Genomic DNA, 21,303 nt, shown 5'->3' with positions numbered 1-21,303 from the left:
TACCGCTATGGACGTCATCGTAGGTAATGTTCGTAAGAATAAAGCTCCCCACATAAGGGAAGTACAGCTGTGCATCTTAGCAGACGTTAAGCATAGACCCATCGTAGACACTACTCAGTCCTTTAAAGATTATCTGAACAAACTCCACAACAATGAACCCTTTTAGACTGAGGAACTTCTGCAGATTCCTGAATGATTTATTTTCTGTGGGGTGCTCCAACATCAGCTAAATATTGAATGAGAATTCTCGCGTGGCTTTAGGTGTTCGCTCTTAGCTCACGCTATTATTGATGTATGTCCACTAAAAGTTTGCATAGATTTGTTAAATGTTTTTGTTACATGGATGCGCAGCGTTAAAAAAGGCGCGTCGACTCGTAACTTAGTTCTAGTTTCGCTTTCAGTAAATGCACGTATCTAACCTTTCTTTGTATAACATTTCTTTTACGTATGGTAGTGTTTATTAGCTAAACTACGTCAAAATAAATTTGCTTACTTTTTGCTGTTTTGTTACTGCAGTTTGACCGCACTTTTAGGTGAAAACTTTTCGAAGTGCTAAGATGAGGAAGTTTTCAGGCCACTCTGAACTTCTACGGTCTCACGCCCAAACGCTTAGCGCCTGTAATTTATTCTGACCACATGGGAATAAACAGTGCAACAGCTACTAACTAGCGGAGTACAAGAAGTGCGGGAATTCCGAAACTGACAATAAACGCCCGCCGTTTCCCCATAATGCGGACTTTATCGATCAACGTGGTTGTCCTTTGCGCCGGCAGGTGGCCAGTGGTCGCCTTCCAAAAATTCATGCAGCAGCGTCTATGACGTGAATTTCTGTCTTTGTGAGTAACCGATTTTTTTCTTTTTTTCCCGTATGTGCATTCTTTGCCCGAATTTCCCTGCTTGTACAGCGCGTACAGTGCCTACTCGTGCCGGCACGAGCGATTCCGATTCGTGTCCGGTGCTCGGACTATCGATTCCAGTTGAAAGCCGAGTCGGCGCCAATGCACGCTGACCACGTTAGGCCTAACGTTTATGGTGGCGGCAGCGTCGGCGGGAGTTGTTAATCTTGTTATACGTATTTTTTTTTCTTTCACGCGGCGACGACTTGTTTTGTCGAGGTAGCAACAAATGGCGCGCACGAGAGTCTTTCTTCTACTCGCTAATGCTTACCTACCTTTCGAAAACTAAGGGGTTTACGCCGCGTCGTCGAATGATACGCGAGCTTCCGGCCGGCATCCGTTCATTGAACACGCCTGGCTTCTGGCCTACCGTGTGCTATGCGCGCTTGCGAATGCCGGTTCTTGCGCGCTAACCGCTACTCCGGAGTTTTTTGTTTTGTTTATTTCTCCTTCTCATTCTAGATTAGCTTGGGTGGGGCCGCGGTATGAAGATGCAGGCGTGTTCGTATGTGCGATGTTCTCTGTTAATGAATGTTCCTTCGCGCGTTCGTGCCTGAAATGACGCTGGCCTGCTCGTGCGGCGTTGAAGGTTGAGCCCCCCGCGCTTTATTCGATCACCCCTAGCCAGGTGCGTAAAGCGCATGCGCCGGTGCGGTGCCATTAGCCTTTCACGCTTTTTCGGGAAACGTTCGGGACCACGTTTGTTTTTCTGTACTTCCCGCCGTTCGGCCCGTGTTTTTTTTCTTTCTTTTTGTCCTGATCTCATTCGAAGCAGCGAAGCCAACCTCTTGTGCGGTTGCCTTGCAGATCTTGATCTCGTGTTTGTTGTGAAGTGTTTTTCTTGTGCTGTGCGATTTCACTGATGTATAACGTGTATCTTTTTTTTTTTTGCTCTTCTAGTAACGCACATTGAGGGCGTCTTTTTGTAAGACATTTTTTTCTATATTCATTTCATTCTGTAACTTTTTTCGAAACTTTTAATATTTTTGCCTACCAAAAGAGTCCTATTGCACAACTGCGGGTTCATCACTAAATTTTTCTTAGTCCAAATTTCAAATGAAGGTGAAAACATCTTTTGTCATAACAGTTCAACAGTTTATGTGTAGCCAACAGCGTTAATTCAAATGGCTAGTGTGTTACTTTGGTAATGTCTTTACTTGCTAGCCCAATATTTCGGTCCATTGGTCGTAAAGCTGAAATCAAAATTTCATTCACTCTTTCCCAAAAAAAAGTAGCTTCTTTCGTGTTAGTGTTATAGCTTGCATCCAGATTCAGTAAGTCGTGTTGGAACACACTTTGATTTGGCAACTGCAATGATGGCATGGCCAAAGCTCTGTGATGTGTGTAATGAATTCCGTGTGGAAGAGGACTCACTGGGAGGCTTTGCTGATGGAGAGTGCTTATTGGGCTGTCATGGTTGGCAAATTGTGTGAGGAGTGTCTCATGTTTGTTTGCTGGCACATTCAGCCTAGATGGACGGGCAGCGTCTCTTTCCCCCATTACTGTTTGGGGCTGTTGAGTAACTTTGCCTTCCTTGTCGTATGGTGCCACCATTTTCCAACATACTTCCACGTTGCCCGTCATGTCCTGTCGCTGAGTGTGCCAGTAGAGATGAACTTCAGAAATTTGTGCAAACATACATAGCAGGAATTTTGGTACTGGCAATCACGTAGGTTCCTGTAGCGATTAGCAAGGGAATATTAGGAAGTACCCCGTCGAGCAATATAAAATGGCACACCTTAGTTGTCTTCAAGAGGCTGTAGCAGCTAAACACATATCGACATAAAAGCTTTCACTGCAACTAAATTCTGAGCGATAGAGCTACTTACTGTTGGGCTGCTAAGCATGAGGTCGCGGAATCGAATCCCAGCCATGGAGGTCGCATTTTGATGGGGGCTAAATGAGAAGACACCTGTATACATAGATTTAGGTGGACTTGAAAGAAACCCAGGTGGTGCAAATTCCTGGAGTCCTCCACTACAGCATGCCTCATAATCAGATCATGGTTCTGGAAAGTAAAACCCAATAATTAAAAGAGCTACTTGTTACATATGAACATCTCAGCTTCAGATCCACACTTTACGTTAATCATTGCCTAAAAACTAGTTTGGTGTTCTCTCACCCATTGCTCATGATCGTAAAGCATCGGTTCAGCTTGGCTGATGTCTAGCTAAGCAATGGGCACCTTGTGTTACCGCACCCCGAAATCCAAAGCCATGCACTCAAGTGCGCTCGGGCACGACGCCTTTGGAGCGTAGCTTAGCGACGATTTTAGGCAGCTGTGCCCGGGAGCACTGACATATCACTTAGTGAGTGTTGTCGCTTCTGCAACCGCTGTTGCATTTCGCGGGCTTTGTAAACATAGCATCGCTGACGAGCTGCTGCAATTCTTGATAGACAATGTCGAGCTCAAGGGACTCCACATGTGGGGATGGAGGCAGCGATGGTGGTTTATGTTTGTGCTGCAAGCTGTTCGTGCTGCTCTCAGGCGTACTGCAACACACGAGTTGTTTCTGCTCTGTGGTACATTGACTGTAGTAATTCATTGCAGATCGCAGGAGGGCGCATTATCATTTGAGGCATTCAGAATCATGTGGCCAATCGAATAGTTGCCAAAGAACAACTATTAGGATTTTATACTAATACATCTGACAAGCGGAGTCATGTCCCTGTTTCGCGTGAAGCATGAGTGCAAATTCGGAGCAGAAGAGTGCTTGTAATGCGTCAACTGTGTTTAGGTCTTCACAACTGCACTATGAAAAGGTGAAAGTGCAAGGAGAGGTTAAATATGCCACAATGCCGGAAGCCATAGCAGGCACGAGCTCCCGCACACCATCTCTCAGGCTGGAGCACATAGAATGTGTTCCCTCATTGCACAGTGGAAGTCTGTTGTGGCCATTAAGTTCACTTACGAGCGCGCTCTACCAACTAGAGCATACTTCAGCTCCTTAACGCACCCAGTACAACTACATTGTCACTGCCATGAAACCTTACGATTACAAACAATTTTGCGAACATCACTGATGACATTGCACATGCTGCGGTATATGAAGTTTGTGACTCTCTTTATTTGGGAGCGCTGTTTGCTGTCATAATGGTCACTATTAATAGCGCAATTTTATGAGATTGTTGTTTGAAAGGGTATGTTAGGGGGAAAAGAAAGTGAAATTTTGCAAAGCTTCTTGGCATTAGTGTGAAATTGCAAAGATGTACAAGAAAATTAGACACATACTTCAGGTTGCAAAGTCAAAGAAACGAATCCGTGTTGCGCTACATAAGTGTCAGGGAATACTTATCCAAACCCGTTCTCTCCTGTCATTTCCATGCTTGTTCGATCACTGTAGTGCCTGTTTGCTCTATAAAACTTCTGTGCAATAAAACAGTCTAAATGTATTGAACTAACACAACAGCAGTTGTAAGAATGCCATTGCACAGCATAGCTAATATAACCACTTGGTCTTAAGTTGCATGCAGCAGTTTCAGAAAGTGCACACTGTAGGCCAATATGAAAGGAAATGCCAGATTTGCATTTAATGCTGGTAATTGCTTCACTACTGCTCTGAAAAAAAATTCATGTGGGATTCAACTTGAGGTATGTAGCAAATAGTGAGTTGAGGTTCTTTCTGACTTGCAACTGACAGAGTCTTTATTTGAACATCAAGCGTCCCCTTTTGTATTCGTGCGGGGTGTACGCTTGAGTAATTATGCATGTGGTGAATGCTGTCACATGCTTGGTGTTGTATTTGACACCCTGACATCAGTGTATGTATGTAGACTTGTGGATACTATACTCCATTGCAGGCTATTGCAGACTTGGCAGGCTATGCTGCAGAAGCAGTATAGTAGTACAGTCATGGGTAATTCTCACTCCGTGCGTTTCTTGATCTACGGCACCTACTACGGACCAATCGTGTCATATGATTTGTAGACGCAAGGTTACATAAGTGTGCACTTTTGTGCTTGTACTGTGGCATGTAATATGTCATGCTTGGTTGCGAGTGCTACGGGTGCGTTGTGGCTGTTGGTTGCAGAAACGTGTCACAGGAAGGAACAGCACAGACATTTACCGTATTTACAACCTTTATGAAGTGCTTCCAGGGGGCAGGTCTAAATATATTTTAAAAATCTCGGCAGAACCAACCTTAGGATGATGGCTTTGTAACCGATAGCTTGCGCATTAAAGGAGGCATGCTGCAAATTTCAGTGACAAACTTATCCCTCTGCTGCCATGGTGGACCTTGCAGAAAAGGCGGTGTGTTGTGCTTTTGTTCAGCATTTTAACGTGCTTAATTGCATGTGCTTAACCGTGTAGAGACCTGCCACAGTATGATGGGAGACGCTTAGTGAATTTCTTGGGATGAACGTGACCCGTAATTTCGCTTTTCATAGTCAGCTAAAAGATCTGTGCTCACTTTTTCCAATTCTTACTATGCGATGTGCCAAGCATCTTAAGCACTTGCTTGCATGAGTTTATTATACCTTTGGGGTGGGGAGGGGGGGGGGGGGCACGTGTGGTTGTGGTTTAATATTTAATTGAACTTATGAGGTGATAGTCCTCGATTCACACCTGACCATTGTACATATTCATTAATTTCAAGTGACAACTAGTGATATCTAGTGTCCCAGTGTGTCCCTAAACGGCCAGAAACAAACCAAAAAGTGCGGAGAAGAGTGAAATAAAGGTATCACTTCAAAACCAAAAGGCATTGCCATCTTTCTCCATTGTATAAATTTAAGTAAATGCCTTTTGGATGTTAGTGCTATTGTCTACAGTATCATTGAAGACTCTACAGTAGCTCAACGACGTCCCGGTTTTAAGCTGGCACCCATCTCAACACACTCGTTCAATGAATGACAGATGGTCTGGCGCAGGAGACGAAGCGTCTAACACAGTAAAATCTTTGTTGGGACCTTATCTTCCTTCAGCACTTCTTGGTGCAGCGTGTAGTAAATGGGTCTTTGCTGGTCAGATAACACTTCTCTCGGGAACCACTTCAGCATGTCCACCAACAAGGTGCAGTCATGCAGCCTTACTGTGGGTCTGTTCAATTTGCCTGCACCACTGTGAACCAGTTCACGGCGGTTCACTAGAAGTTCAGAAACTGTGCAGCTCGATTCCGGAGGTGCAGGCCCAGCGAATCACTCGAAACGAATGCAAAGGTGCAGACGCGGAGTAGGCGTTATGCCATGTCAGATTAATGTGCACTGAGTGCGTAAGTTTGAGAGGTCCTGAACTGCAGGTATGATCGGTTTCTGAGGCGTAAATACACACCACAGTTGCGCAGACACATCTGACGTGCATAAGCGGGGTTTTAACGGCGCTCGTGCCCATGTGCTGCGTCATCTGCTGCGCCGCTCCTTCGCACCTGTATGCCTGCACCAAGTCGGCACCGACAGTGGAGCGGGTTCAGCAAAATCATGAACCAGCCCTGCACCTTTTGAAATGAACGTCGTGGTTCTGCAGGCGCCATTGCTGCACCACTGAAACGAATGGCAGGGTGCAGCACCTCGCGAACTGGTTCAAGTGGTGCAGGCGAATCTGACGTACCCTGTATTTCACGAGCAACCCTTTCTTCCTCAGCTGCCCTAGTACAACGGCATTTAGTCACCTCAAAGCTTCATGGCATTTGTCTCTGGAAGTGGCCTCCTCTTCAAGCTTCTAAAGCAAAGAAACTTGCATCTTTTGCTGTTGCAATAGTGGACTTGAACTCATCATAGTTTATTCCTAGGGTGGGCCACAGTCACCACTAATATTAGCCCATGTTTTCCAAGTCCCAGAAATGAGCTGAGACTCGTGTGACTTCATTGTAACTTCCCTTGTGGGGTGTACAACTATGTAGCACACAAACCACACATGTTGAGGGCATGTGTACCGCTACTTTGCCTGTTGCACCTTGGAAAGATCCAGGCTCATCATAGCTTTCATGGCTACACGCATCTCTTCAGATACATAAAAGCGAGATTCAGCCCTTAAGCTTGTGTTATCACAGCATCAACATCTCTGTTTGCACTCATAAACTGTGGTTTGCACATTGGCATGGCTTTTGAACAACAGCATGGTGCGTAATCCAGATTGCTGCATGAGATTGCATGTTGCATAGAGAGGCAGTGAAGACAACTGTATGGCATTCCATTTAATTTTATAACATTTAACGTTGCCCCGCCTAAGAAATCAATCAGTTTGATCAACAGTTATTCTATGCGTTGCTAAACATTTGGAATTATTCTACTTGCAACATTGTGCACCATCTGAAGTGACAACCGACCGTTTTGTCAAATTTGACCATTCTTGGTAGGCTGGGGAGTCTTGAGAAATATAAAACTTCGACTGGAGGTATCGTCAAAACTAACCTGCAGTGCTTCTAGGACTGCAATTAAAAAAAAAAAGCGACAAGTTTGCACTTTGGTCGACTCAACAACATAACTTTTAATTAACGGCAGCAGTGATGGCACAGAAACTTCTCTTGAGTTGTCAATTTTACGGCCTAACGTATAGGCTCTTTTAACAGTGTCTTAAACAACAGTAGATGCTCACGAGTGCGCATTATTTTATGAGTTATTTGACTATCATCAAGTGCAACTTTATTTTCCCCATCGTGGGTTGCTTTTAACCATCATCACTTCAACAGACTATGTACAAGTTATTACGAGCAATCCTTGCTGTCATGTCGGGTTTTCACTTGCAAAAGTGCACACAGTCGATTTCAGATCGACATTCGATCGAAGCTTGACTAATTGTCTAATCTCTTACATTTTGAACACTGCCTGGGCAAGTGCCCTTATTTATTACTGTACAGTGCTGTGCCACACTTTACATTACTGTGCAGTACTGTACAGGAACTGAGCAATGCATGTGGAGGCTCCAGTGCCAGTTGATGAATGTACCACCTTGCTTGCAAAGAAAGGCTGATGGAATGCAGTAATCAAGTACGAGGAGGCTTCTGCGCGCTCCCTGACCTGACAGCCATGGCTTTGTGAGCACAAAGAATGCAGTAAAAAGAAACAGCTGCCTGCTGCAATGAGGAAAAACAATTAACGAAGCTACTGGTTTCACTCGGCAAGTGCATCACCATGGCTAGTATTGATGGCAACAACTCATATCAATTTTTTTTTGTGATCCGACTTAAAAAAGAACCTGGAACCAGATCTATTTATTATATTTCTGACTTTTTTACACTCGGTACTTCTGTAAAAGTGCAAATTACTTTATTTATTTTCGAATACTGCAGCCCTATTCAGGGCTATTGCAGTAGTGGAGTACAACAAGTACAAGAAACAGACAAAAAGGTAGAACATATTTTAAAAAAGAAAGACTGTAAAGATATCACACAAGTGCTTTTACAAAACCTGACTGCCAATTCATGAACCGAACTGGGCAACTTGTTCCAGCATTCAACAACTCTCACAATGTTTTGCTAAATGTAAACTTTATAAGGGTTCCAGACGCATGAAGCGTACTCTAATACAAGGTGAATAAGTGCTTTGTGTATCAGCAGTTTGTCGTTTTTTTTTTTTTTGCAACTTAGATAACATTCGTTTTGAGTAACCTCTTTTAGTGCTTCAGATATAATGTGATCAGTATGCTGTGACCACTGCATGTTGTGTGTGAAGATAATTCCAAGGTATTTATTTGTACACCTGTTCCGGGGGAACTATTGTGCTCTTGAATGTTACACATGCTGAGAAAGGTTGTCCATAAATAATGCTACTATGGTTTTTTGAAAGTTAATGCGCATCTGCCAATCCGTACACAAGATGCAGTATCTGGTGAAAGAATCCTGAAGTAAGGTGTGATGACTAGGAGAATAAATTACCTGGTATAGGACACAGTCATCCGTATAAAGAGACTTAATGTTGCTGAGAAGGTAATTTATGAATATTAAAAATAAGGGTCCCAGAACAGAGTCCTGTGGAACACTTGATGTTACATTTGCAGCCAAGGACAAAGTGGAAAGAAAGGAACCAAATTGAGAGCGAGAATTAAGAAAGCTAGCTATCCAGTCAGTCAGTCTAGGATTATTTAATATTACATTTAGTTTACTTAGCAGCTTGTTGCATATAACGGTGTTGAAAACTTTCGAAAAGTACAAATAACACATGAGTTTGTTTGCCAATATCAAGATAGCTTGTAATGTCATGTGCGAATTCCACCAGTCGAGTTGTGCTGAAACCACGACTAAATCCATGTTGTTTGTGAGAGACAAGGTTATTTGATGCATCTCTTATATGCTTGTGTATATGTTCCAGTAGTTTACCAAAATTGGAGGCAAACGATATAAAGCAGCACAAGATTTATGGAGAGGCAGGACCTTGGCTAGCTTCAAGGACTGAGGGACGATGCCTAAAATCAAGGATTTGTGAAAAATGACCGCCAAATAATGTGAACACCAGACAGAGCATTGGACCAGAAAGCTGTTCAAAATTCTGTCAGGGCCAGTGAACTTCTTTGTGTCTAAATTGATAATCAAGTTCAGGATGCTGTTTTTGCTAATTACCACATAGCTGATAGAGAGCTCAGGATTAGTACTTGTGACCAGTGGGAGAGAGTTGTCATGTGTGAACACTGATTGGAAGTAGACATTAAAAGCACTACCTATTTCAGTAGCGTCTGAAATAGCCGTGCCATCTGATATAAAGGAAACTGCAGCAGTTTTGGTTGGTGCCTACACGATGACAGCACTCAACATCTGGACACTCTATCTGAAAGTGCTCTCTTAGCATCTGGGTCACAGTATGCATTAATGAGTCAGTCAGTCATCACAGGTTTCTGGTAAATCATGCAAAAACATATTGTTCAAGCGTGAACTTTTGTTTTTATAAATCATTGCATTTTGATGCAAGGTTAGTAACCAATTCCCTAAGTGAGACAGGTTAAAGTTAAGCTTTTCACAAATTGTACTACAATCAACAGCAGCTGTAGAAAGTTCGAGCGAAGATACACATTTCAGAAGTGTCTAAGTGGAAATTAAGATTCTTTGATGTTGGCGCTGTAACTTGCAATCTGTTTCTGACCAGCCAACAACTGTGTGAGATTGGCCGTCTCTGGAGGGGGAACTAATTGAGCAGTGACTGCTACTTGTAGCAATGGTATTAGCCTCGCTTGTCTTTGATATAATTGCTGAAGGCACCCCTCTAGATTCATTGTTAAATTCAGCGTCACCACTCAAGAGAAGGCTATCGCGACAGTGCAAAATACGAAAGCAGCAAGCAACAAGGCTGTTCAGGCGGAACACCAGCATCAAAAAGTGGTCATCGGAACGATGGCTATAGGCATACTGGAATACCTGCATGGTAAATGGGCAGCAATTTAGAAACAGTCCGCTGTCGCTGCTGTTCTGCCCACAGAAGGAAGGTGCCGTTTCGAAGACCTTTATAGCATCTGGTCTAGATGTTGCGGACTGCAGGTTATCGGTGATTGGCCGAACGATGACATCAGTATGACACGGTGGGCACAGGAAGCCCCGTCAGGAAAGCCACGGGTCATGCCAGGGCTATCACCAACAGGAGTGATGGGGCAGTCCATAGGCACACTATTGAGAGTGTCCACACGTTGCAGAAAGGGCAGCATGGACGATAAGGCAGTGCCGGCGCAGAAAAAGTCATGGAAGCATGCGAAAAGCTGTGTCAAAAGCGGGCAGCGATTTAGCAACATTCTGGTGTCGCTGCTGTCCTGTCCACTGAAGGAAGGTGCCGTTCTGAGGGCCTTTATAGCCATATTCGCGGGTTGTAGGTAGTGTAGGAGGATGTTCTGTCGGGCCTAGTAGTGAGTGCTTGGCCCATTATGCTTATTGGTGTGAGAGAGGAAGAGGCCTGTATTCATACTTCGTATTGGCAGTGGGGCATTGGTGGGAGAGAGGTTCCTCATCCGACGACGGCGACTTTGTGTATTTGGCACGGCGGCTGTGTCATAGTGCACTCAGCAAACTGAAATTTACCTGCTTGCGTGTTATTAGCTAATTTGCTATGTTGTGTTTATCTGCGCTTGTGACACAGCGCATTTGTAGCTTTGCAATTTTACTCGCTAGACGTCTCTAGGCCTGCAACAAAACTGTTAAAATGGTCATCCTGTATACCATGTGACCGTATTGCCATAAGTGTTGTGTGCCATGCTTTACTGCGTGGGAACGCACAGTACCTTCATATTTGAGCGTGCTGGTTGACTCACTATGGCTGCGTGATTATCTTCCTTAAGAATTTTAACAATCGTGCACTGGTACTTGGAACCATTTTTGATGCACAGAAATGAAGTCGGGTGACCACCTGCCATGGTTGCTCAGTGGCTATGGTGTTGGGCTGCTGAGCATGAGGTCACGGGATCGAATCCTGGCCACGGCGGCTGCATCTCGAGGGGGGTGAAATGCGAAAACACCCGTGTACTTAGATTTAAGGGCACGTTAAAGAACCCCAGGTCGAAATTTCCAGAGTCCTCCACTACGGCGTGCCTCATAATCAGAAAGTGGTTTTGGCACGTAAAACCCCATAATTTAAATAAAGTTGGGTGGATAACCAATTAGAATCATCATTGTTAACTGCTACAAAATCTGCTCCAAATCGTCCTTCTTCCTGCTACAAAATGCTCTTGGCCATTCCCTCCATTGCTAATGCTTTCACTCTTACCACAGTATATGTCTAGGTTCTTGTGCAAAACACACAAGCACAAAAGGCACTTATAGATGCGACAGTTCCTATCCTGTTTGTATGTATGTATGTTGCATAATGCCGGTTCCTGAAAGGCTGTTTCGCCTCAGCACAGCGATCTTGTACTTTGAAGCGTACGTGATCTGTTGCGGTGAAGATCTGTTGCGGTGAAGCTTAACAAGCGTGGGATGGGGCAGTTGTCACGGGACGACACAGTACGTATTCGATAATTATACACGCGTGCACCCGCCGTCTCCTGTCACAGTAGGAGCACCGATATGCCTAATTAGTGTACTGGCAGGCCTTCAGAGCTTTTTCGGACGTGCCTGTGAGGGCTTGAGCCCTTAAGGGCAGTAAAAGACCTGCATTCATTTTTTCTGACGTTTTCGTGGCCCATGGGGAGTACAAAAAATTGGATGTTGACTGTACAACTGACCAAGAGGATGCTTCAAATGGTCTGTGGGGCGAACGCGTGGCAGAACGAAGACAAGAACAGAAATGACCATCGCATTGAGGAATGATCAGGAAAGGAACTGTGCCGCCTTCTTTGAAGGCGCTTGAGCTTAAAAGGCAAAGTGTTGGCTGACACAAAGATGCAGGTGACCCTCATCCAAACCAAAATAAACTATTGAAAACAGCGAAGCACAAAACAGAGGCATTGTGCGTGGGCTAGATTATGTGAGGACAGTTGAGGTTGACTTTCCAACTGCTGAGAAAATAGCACTTGTGGCAAAGTTCGGGCCTAATAGCAATGATCTTGCTAACACTTTACAGAAATAGCTCCTTTTAGAAAAGATTTGCATCTGTATGCATCTCTCTTTACTAGTATTTGAAAATGTTCCGGCTCTATTTACAGTGGGCTTATCATTTTTTTTTTTTCGAATATATATTGTTTTCTGTGCATTTTACTATCCGCTACCTTCGGTTTTCTATTTTGAATAAAATAAACACTACTCCTTACTATTCAAACTGGATTAGGTTGGTTTTTTTATTTTTTAATATGCTTACTTGAGAGTGACAGCGTCGGGCGATGTGGTGTCAGCCTGTCTTGACATGAAATAGTTTTGTGTCACTCAGGGGAAACCTGGAAAACTTGGGTAATTTGAAAATGTCAACTTGATAGACACCTTGAAAAGTATGAGGCTTAATTTTACATTGTATTACGTGATGTGTGCCCATATTTTCCCTGTGTGACACAATATATTTTTTATTGCAAACACTTGCAGTGAGAGAAGTTGTATGAAACGGAGTATAGAGCTTGTGATTTCTTTAATTGCATGTTGTCTTTTCAAATGCTTTGCCGTTACTGCTGCTAGTGTGACCAGTTGTACTAGGCCTCAACATTCTTTTTAATGTGTGGCTCCACTAGAATGACAGGACTAGCCTGTCAGCGAGTGTCAGTGCATTGGGTTACTTGACTACATTTCATGTGTTCGTTTGAATTTTAAAACAGTGCTTGCATTACTCGTATGTTTCTCATGATACAGCCTCGCACTAGAGAGTAAGACATTCAGTTTTGCTTGTCCTGTGAATCCTTTGTGACCATTTATTAGTGCTGTGCCAGTTTCACATGGCACTGTAGTTGCGTCACAGCCTACGTTAAAGGTTTCGCAGTGTATGCCTCTTCCCTCTATATGATAATTGCTCTGCCATCATGACAGCCCACCTCTCTTGTGCCGACCTTTTTTTCTTGCAGTCTCTGTGCCCATCGCTTTTTGATGCTTTTGACATGATGGCGGAGGACTGTACAAAGAAAGCACCTGATAACCAACCCCCTTCCTTCCCACCTTCTTTTGCTCTTTTGCAGCCAGTGTTTTTTTTACCCGTTTTTTTTTCTTCGTAATTTTTTTTGTTCTTTTTTTTCCTCACTATTTTTTTACCGGCCTGGATCCATCGTCTTTACCCACCATTGGTGCTGCTCCACGTTGCTGACGTTGGGGGCCCTCCTGTTCTCCTGCTGGGTTTGTCAACTTTGCCACCCTGCTGACCACGTCACGCCTGCCACAGTGTTCACGGAGGAAGGGCTATTTTTTTTTTCTTCCCTTCAACACACCACTGGGGGTATTCAGGGCCAAGTGCACAGCCGGTGCTGTCTCGTGAGTTCTGGCAAGGCGGCTGAAACCAGCAGACGAAACCGAACGGGAGCAGCGAGGGCCTGAACCAACGGGCACACTGGAACAAGACGAAATCATGGAAGGTGACGGGGGCAACAGCCAGACAAACCTCATCATCAACTACCTTCCCCAGGGCCTGACGGATGAAGAGTTCCGCAGCCTTTTCACCAGCATCGGTCCCATTAAGTCATCGAAGATTGTGCGCCACAAAGCAACAGGCTACAGCTACGGCTTCGGCTTTGTCGACTATCAGGGAGCCGGCGATGCAGCACGTGCGGTCGAGACACTGAACGGCCTGCAGCTGCAGAACAAGAAGATCAAGGTGGCATATGCGCGACCCGGCGGCGAGACCATCAAGCACGCTAACCTCTACATCCGTGGCATCCCCAAGCACTTCCCCCCTGAGCAAGCCGAGAAGTTGTTCGCGGACTTTGGTCGGCTCATCCAGTTTCGGGTGCTCAAGGACGACGCAGGACAGAGCAACAAGGGGGTTGCCTTCGCGCTGTACGACCTGCGCGAGAATGCCGAAGCTGCTATGTCGGCACTGTCGGGTCAAACGCTTCCAGGTGCCACCGAGCCGCTCCTGATCAAGTTTGCCGAGGACAACTCCAAGAAGCTGCGACCTCCCGGAGGCCGTGGCCCCCAGGGTCAGCTGATTGGGCCCCCGGGTGCTGGCGGCGGAGGCCCCATGCGTGGTGCCCAGGGCCGCTACCGGTACAACCCACTGACGGGCTCCTACCAGTACCCAATGGGAGGCATGGCTCCTGCTCCAACTGCAGCAGACGCGGCTGGGCACGTGCTCTTCGTCTACAACATTGGGACCGATACGGACGAAAAGTCGCTCTGGCAACTCTTTGCCCAGTATGGCACGGTGACCAAGGTGAACATCATCCGTGACACAGCCACAGGCCTATCTAAGGGCTTTGGCTTCGTCACCATGGCCAACTACCAGGACTGTGTATGGGCCATTGAGGCCTTAAACGGGTTCCGCTATGCGGGCCGACCGCTGCAAGTCTCCTTCAAGCAGCCCAAGTAAAAGGGCTTGGGCTGGCCATGGTCATCATCGTGCAGTTGTGAGTAGCATCAACCACAGTGCTGCACTCAGTTGAAGCTTGAAATTGGTCTTGCTGGTTTGGAAGTCTTCCAAGCTGTTTGCAGTACTTTGCTGCATGCTTCATGCAACTCAAGTTGAAGCACCATGTCCATGCTCCGCTGGTGACTGACAGTGTTAAGCGCCTCCTACATATTTCTTTTTTTTTTTTTTTCTTATCCATTGTTGAATTGTTTTTCCGAGAACCGCTCTGGATTGGCTACACGCTGCCACATGTCGCCTGTGTGCTAAGAAGAATATGGCTGGCCGCCTCTAGGGACTGGTAGCGTTTTGGGGGATGGTGTTCAATGCGCACTTTTTTTTTTGCTGCCTATGAATTCACTTATTGGACATCGTCTTGGCTTGTCTACCCCATCTTGTCTTGCTCAAGAAAAATTGTATTGGCAGCGGAGGGGACAGACTGTGCCCCAGCTCTGGGGAGTGGCAGACATCGGGCAGTCATGACGTCCCCCGCCTTTTCTTTCTTTTGTTTTTCTATTGCTCTTTTATCAGTGTGCCTGTGTGTGTGTGTGGGTGTTCATTTTTTTTTTGCTTTCTCATGCGTGAGTGCCCTAAGTTAGCAAGGATTGTGAGATTTTTTTTGTTTTATATAACTGAATTTTTGGGAAAATTTACTTTTTCTTTGTTAAGCTTTCCCTGGGTTCAGGCAGGCAGTAGCCTTCAATTTGCTGTGTCATTGTTGTTGCCATTCTCGTTTTTTTTTTCCTATTGTTACTTTCACATCTGTTAGCATTGTTACAATCTTTGAAGACGAGTAGGCATTGAACATTGTAAGTGCACAAGCCACCTAGTGTGACTTGCGTAGATTCATTCTTTATATTTTTTTCCCCTTTCATGCCATTTACACAGTCAGCTTTATTTTATTCTCTTGATCAGAGGAGACATTTCTAATTGTCTGCATGAGAACGTATTACCAATGTATCCTGAATATAAGCGTCAGCTGAGAATGCTCCCCTGCCACCTTGTCCCCGGGCAATCGGGAAGATTATGAATAAAGGCCCCCTCAGCAGCTGGTTTCACTTATGCTCACTGAATATTGCTTGGTTTTCAGAGGTGTTTGGTCGTTGCATGTGTATGCACATGGGTTACCCCATACCCAGCACTGTTAGACCCGCTTACATGTTAAATATTGCTCTTTATCCTTCGCCATTCCTACTGTTTTTTAGCAAGGTAGAAAGCTGGGCAAGTTGAAATGAATGCATTTTTATCAGCGCACATGACAGCAACACGAAAGGGAAGGGCACAGAATAAGTGTTGTCTAACAACTGAAGTTTATTACAAACAATGCACAAAAGAAAAGCGGCACCTGTGTGTGCATGCCATTAGGTGCCATGGAATAGATTGGCAAGCATTTGCATCTCGCAATGTAGCGAAGAGAGAAGGTTCTAATAAGCACTCATGCAGCTTTTGTAGGCGAAAGGCTCCATGTTCATAAGCTTTTTGTCTGCGTGCTTGATGATCTCGGTTTGATCGAAGAAAGGCTTACAGCCACGTGCTTTACAATGTGTTGAGAGAGGCACTCCGTGTTGCCTTTGTCTTTGGTGCAGATTCAAAGTGTACACTAATGTCATAATGTGCAAATGTATGGGACACCAGGAGCTGCTATGGCTGTTTCAGCGTGCAACAAAAGTGTTGAGACCATTTAGTAGGGATTATACAAGAATAACCACACTTTTAAACAGGTGGCATTGGCTTTACAATGCTTGTTTTAGCCTGATGCATCCACTCAGGCGTGCCCACATTCTATTGTGTTTGTGCACATTCTGGTTGACGTTGATTTCTTTTCAACATGGAAGCCAGGGTCACACACATTTTATAACTATCCACCTTATCTTTCAATATTGTAGCCCTTTGTCATTGAGGCAGACGAGACTTGGACGTTGCAGCTATCAGCCACTTAGCGTTAATTATGATGAAAAAAAGAAAGGTAAATGACGTGGGACGCTGCAGAGTAAGTCAAGATGAGAGCTTAACTTTCTGGTTACAAATTGCAGTGTGTTCTGAAAGCTGCGTCTGTTTGCTAGGCTGTGGATTGTGCTGCTGCTGCTGCTAAAATTCCAGTGCTGTTTGCCCATGAAAGCAACACGCTCTAGAGATGCTTATTGATATGTCATTTCTCTTCACTTAACATTATTGTTCATTCAAAATGATTAGGTTTTAGATTTTGTTTGGTACATCATACAATATTCAGACTAGACAGTCAGAGAAAACCCTACAAGACTTGCGGGTGGCATCTATGCAATTGTTTGGTACAAGATGGCCCCTGCTGTTTATGTAATGTGCCTGAACATTTGCATGAAGTTTTTACAGCTGATGCGTCCAATTTTTCACTTTGTAGGATTTCGATAGCTTTGTAATTGGAATAAGGAAGGCCAATACATCTCCACATGCTGTGACCACTGTCATGTGATGGGGCTGAAAGAAGCCTGCGAGGTATGTACCAAGGCGCCGAGGGCAGTATACTTAAAGATTGTACTTAAAAGAGTATTTACCAGCTTCCAAATTAGACATGGCGTGGTCGGCTTCAAAGGCGATCCTGAACAAGGCACACAGTGAAAGAATTTGCGAAAACAGACTTAGTGCTAAGAAAATGCCAAGTAAAGCTCCGAATCGGGAGCACATCAGAGTTAAAAGCTACTTGTGTCCACATGGTGTGTAGCGCAGTAGCCATGATGCCCATGTCAGGAATTCAGAATCCTTGCTTATCCTCGAGCAACTTGAGCACCCGCCGAGCTACACCTCCAGTTGTCCCTTTCCAAAGAAAACGAAATGGAACCCTCTCCAAGGTACGCTTGGTTTGTGTTGGAGCAGGAGACGCACATGCTACACACGTGAGAAAGGAAAAAGTGACCGACGAATTGTCGCTCAAGCTGTCGGTGGACACAACAAAGCGTTGAATTCCTGAATCCTGTTAAGTTTAGGTTGCTGCCAGCTTTCAGGAGACCAACCATCTGGATTGAACCGGAAACCTAGAATACGCAACCACGTATCACTGGTAGACCATGAACGGGCTGCGGATTGGATAGAGTGGAATTCAAGCACATGGCTGTTCTTTTCAACATATTCATTGTTGCACCATTCGCCCTGCAGTAACTGTCCATGACATCCAAGACTGTGCAGGCTGGTGCCTCGTACGGGACGACAATAGAGAAGTCTGCATAGGTGAACAGTGCAACTGGAGAGGAACCTGGTGGGAGTACGAACCTGCCAGTTCTACTGTCATGGGTTAACCTCTGCAGAAGCTGTTTGAAAGCGAGTATGTAGGGGGTAGGCGACAGGGTCACCTTGCCGTACACCATGACCCACAATGAAATCCTACGAGACGTGGTCCTGTATGAGAACAGCGGAAGTCTGTCGAGAATACAAAGTTTGGACCATCCCCTTAAAACCCACTATAAAGCCAGCCTCATCTAAAACCCGAAAAAAGGTACGTGTGGCGAATGATATTGTTACGTGTGGAAAGGGACGAAAGAGGATATTTACACTGGAGCCAGACAGCCAGGCCGGCACTCACTCGCGCCAAGGGCATATACCAACTTCGTCGTTCTCGCGGCGGCTCGTCTCTTGAGCATCTCGATATCGTAATACCAACCCCCCGGCGGCAAAAGCGCCGTCACGGTGCTGTTAAATATTCGAGGTGCGTGGAGAGTTATAGGGCTCGAGTCGAGCGACGTGGACAAAAATCGCTGGTTGTCACAGCGCAGGACGTAGTAGGCGTGGCTGGAACGATTTCATAGGTGACGTCGGTCACTTGGCAGAGCGCGCGACATGGGCGTGTGTAACAGGAAAGTACTTTTTCACCAAGGCCTACTTTACGCGATGGTGACCAAAGCAACAAGGTTTTGGTTCGTGGGCAACACGAGCAGAGGATTTGAGGGCAGAGTCAACGCAGCCTCGCCTCCAGAAGCTGCAGTGCCTTGTTTTCCGGCTGAATCCGGGAGGCGATAAGCGGTGAAGAGAAGCGACGGGGTTGGGGCGAGTCAGACGTCGAGGTGAGGGCGAGCAGCCGGCTGTAGCGGAGGTTCGGAGCAAGGACATCAGCGCCAGTGGGTTCATGGCGGGTGGCATAGGGAACAGAAGGTTCAAAGGTGCGGGAATAAGCGGCGGCGTATGTCTGAGACAGAGGTGGCCATCCGTTGCGGCAGTGACGAGGGACGTGGCCGATGCGACAGCAGTGGAAACAGATCGGCCTGTCATCAGGGGTACGCCATTCGGACGGGTTGCGGCGAGATGTGGCAGGAAAAGACTGCCGCTGACGAGGAGGGCCGCTAGAGAACTGGAGAACGCTGGGTTGAGACGTTGAACTCGCGGAGTTCAGACACATGTTATCAAATTCCTGTCTGACGACGGCCTGAATCATCGCAATCGTGGTTGCTGGCGGATCGGGACGCGTCGCGGAGAAAGCTGGCGAACAGACGGCCTCGAGCTCGCGGCGAATACGGGTTACGTCGTCACAGGTGGTGATCTGACGCGGTCGACCCTTGCATGTCGACGTAGCAGCAATGTTGAGTAGCCGCGTGATGTGGTGTGATACGGCGGCTCTTAGCTTGTTCAAGGCGACGGCATTCTTTTATGATCGCGTCGATTTTCGAGACGTCGCCGAAAACAAGCAAATTGAAAGTGTCGTCGACGATGCCTTTTAGCACATGTGCCACTTTATCTGCTTCAGACATAGTATCGTCAGCTTTGCAGCATAGAGCCAAGACGTCGAGGTTGTATGGAATGCTCGGCTCTGTAGATTCTCTGTTCTGAACACGAGACGCAAGATCCTTTCTCGCGGCAACCTTGCGCGCAATGGGGTCGCCGAACAGTTCTCGTAGCTTTTCTTTGAAACTGTCCCAACTGGTTATCTCGTCATGCGTTTGGTGCCACACGCGTGGGGTGCCGCCGAGATAACAGACATTGGCGAGCATAATCGTTGGGTCCCACCTGTTATTAGCACTGGTGTATTCATTGAGCTTGATCCATTCGTCAACGTCCTGTCCCTCCAGGCCAGAGAACACACCAGTGTCGCGATGTTGGGCAACCCAGACGATTGGAGCAGTCGGGCAAGCCGAAGCCCTTGTAGAGGCAGTCTTGCCACCAGGAGGCATGGTCACAAGCTCGATGCACCGACCACTTCGGAGTTCCGTGGCGAGGACGGGGATCGCTAACCTCCACCAGAATGTTACTTGTGGAAAGACAGACGAAAGAGTCTATTTACACTCGAGCCAGACAGCCAGGCCGACCCTCGCTCGCGCCGAGGGCACAGACCAACTTCGTCCTTCTCGCGGCGGCTCGTCTCTTGAGCATCTCTCGATGATGTCGTAATAATATCGAAGCCCTTGATCGAAGGAGCGGAGAAAACCTGGAAGTTTTCTGGCATTCGGCCACAGGAGAAGGCACCTTACTGCTAAACCGTGAAGCTGAGTAAAACGCCCCTGGACACAAACCTGGTATGGGCACAAAATAGTGCTAAGCACTGGAGTGAGCCGCATACAGAGGCACTTTGCTGTGAGCTTGTAATCGCACTTCGGAATTTCGATTGAATGCCATGCTCTTGGATCGCTGCTTTTCCGACTCGTGTACAAAGGAGAGTGATTAGCCCCTCTTTGAGACGCTAACAAAGTCCGTTCACTGAGCTGCCTATTCACCGCTGATTTGAAAGGATTCCCAAACAGTTTCGAAAACGCAAAACTCGGCTGTCCAACCAACGGGTCCTACACTGCGGTTTTATTTCATAGATTTCAAAGCCGAAAAGAGCTCTTCCTCAACTAATGGCTGAGTCAAACTTCCGGCGGTTTAGCTGGAGTAGCGACGGAAATAGGGCTGGAATGGTTACTGGCTCGGCATGCAAGGTCGTGGATCCCCAGTGCAAGAACTCCATCGGGTGACTCGACTATGCTACTATTGCTTGAATCAACTAGTGAAGCGAGAGTTGTGCTCTTCCTCGAAAGATGCCTATAGCGAGTACATTTCCCACCGCTCCGCTCGGAGGGAGGTCAATGCTGGAGCGAGCCTTAGCCCGCAAGACAGCGCATCAAGAGCAGGAGGATCGCGTCAGACACGATTTTAATCTCGCGCGGTCGACGCTTGCCACAGGACCTGAAGCACTCGCGAACATTTCGCCTTCACTTCGCCCCATTCTCCGCCTTTTCTATTCTCTCTGTTGTGGAGCGAGCGAAATAGAATGGACGATACCTCTGCGGTTGCCTGCATGCTACGCTCTTTTCCCTTGCCACACTAAATTGGAGTCGGCCAACCGCAGAACTGGGAAGCAGTGGGCGCTAAGAGCAGAATAAAACAACCGGGACGGATGCATACGTGGCGGGGGTGGGGGGAAGTGATGGTGAGACGTAGAACCGATCAATGCAGCTCTTTGCCCTTTGTCCTGTCGAAGTTATTCCTGACTTCTCAGGGCAAAAGTGCGCGCCAAGCATCGACCAGTCCCGGCCCATCAACGAGCTCTCGCAGTACTGCATCTCCAGCGCTATCTTTGAATTTTGGAGTGCCTCTTTGGGATACACGGTCGACCCAGCTGCTCTAAAGCACAATTGAAATCACC

The 21,303-nt window shown here is 46.3% G+C and overlaps 1 protein-coding gene across 4 annotated transcripts; it reads left to right on the top strand.

Moving 5' to 3' along the window:
* Nucleotides 1-742: 742 nt before the first annotated feature.
* Nucleotides 743-15,778, top strand: LOC126528146 (ELAV-like protein 1-B). Of its 4 annotated transcripts, none has more exons than XM_050176012.2 (3): nt 766-836; nt 1,797-1,821; nt 13,342-15,778. In XM_050176012.2, exon 3 carries the CDS (start codon nt 13,725-13,727, stop codon nt 14,682-14,684), a length of 960 nt encoding a protein of 319 aa, XP_050031969.1. In that variant the 5' UTR covers nt 766-836; nt 1,797-1,821; nt 13,342-13,724; the 3' UTR covers nt 14,685-15,778. The 4 variants fall into 4 exon arrangements, with proteins under 4 accessions (XP_050031968.1, XP_050031970.1, XP_050031969.1 ...); XM_055069151.2 differs by having other exon boundaries at nt 788-836; nt 13,542-15,778; XM_050176011.2 differs by lacking the exon at nt 1,797-1,821 and having other exon boundaries at nt 743-836.
* The last annotated feature ends 5,525 nt before the right edge of the window (nt 15,779-21,303 follow it).

This window comes from Dermacentor andersoni, chromosome 9 (genome assembly GCF_023375885.2).
Source record: "Dermacentor andersoni chromosome 9, qqDerAnde1_hic_scaffold, whole genome shotgun sequence".
Classification (NCBI taxonomy): domain Eukaryota; kingdom Metazoa; phylum Arthropoda; class Arachnida; order Ixodida; family Ixodidae; genus Dermacentor; species Dermacentor andersoni.
This window is presented reverse-complemented; position numbering and strand designations above follow the sequence as displayed.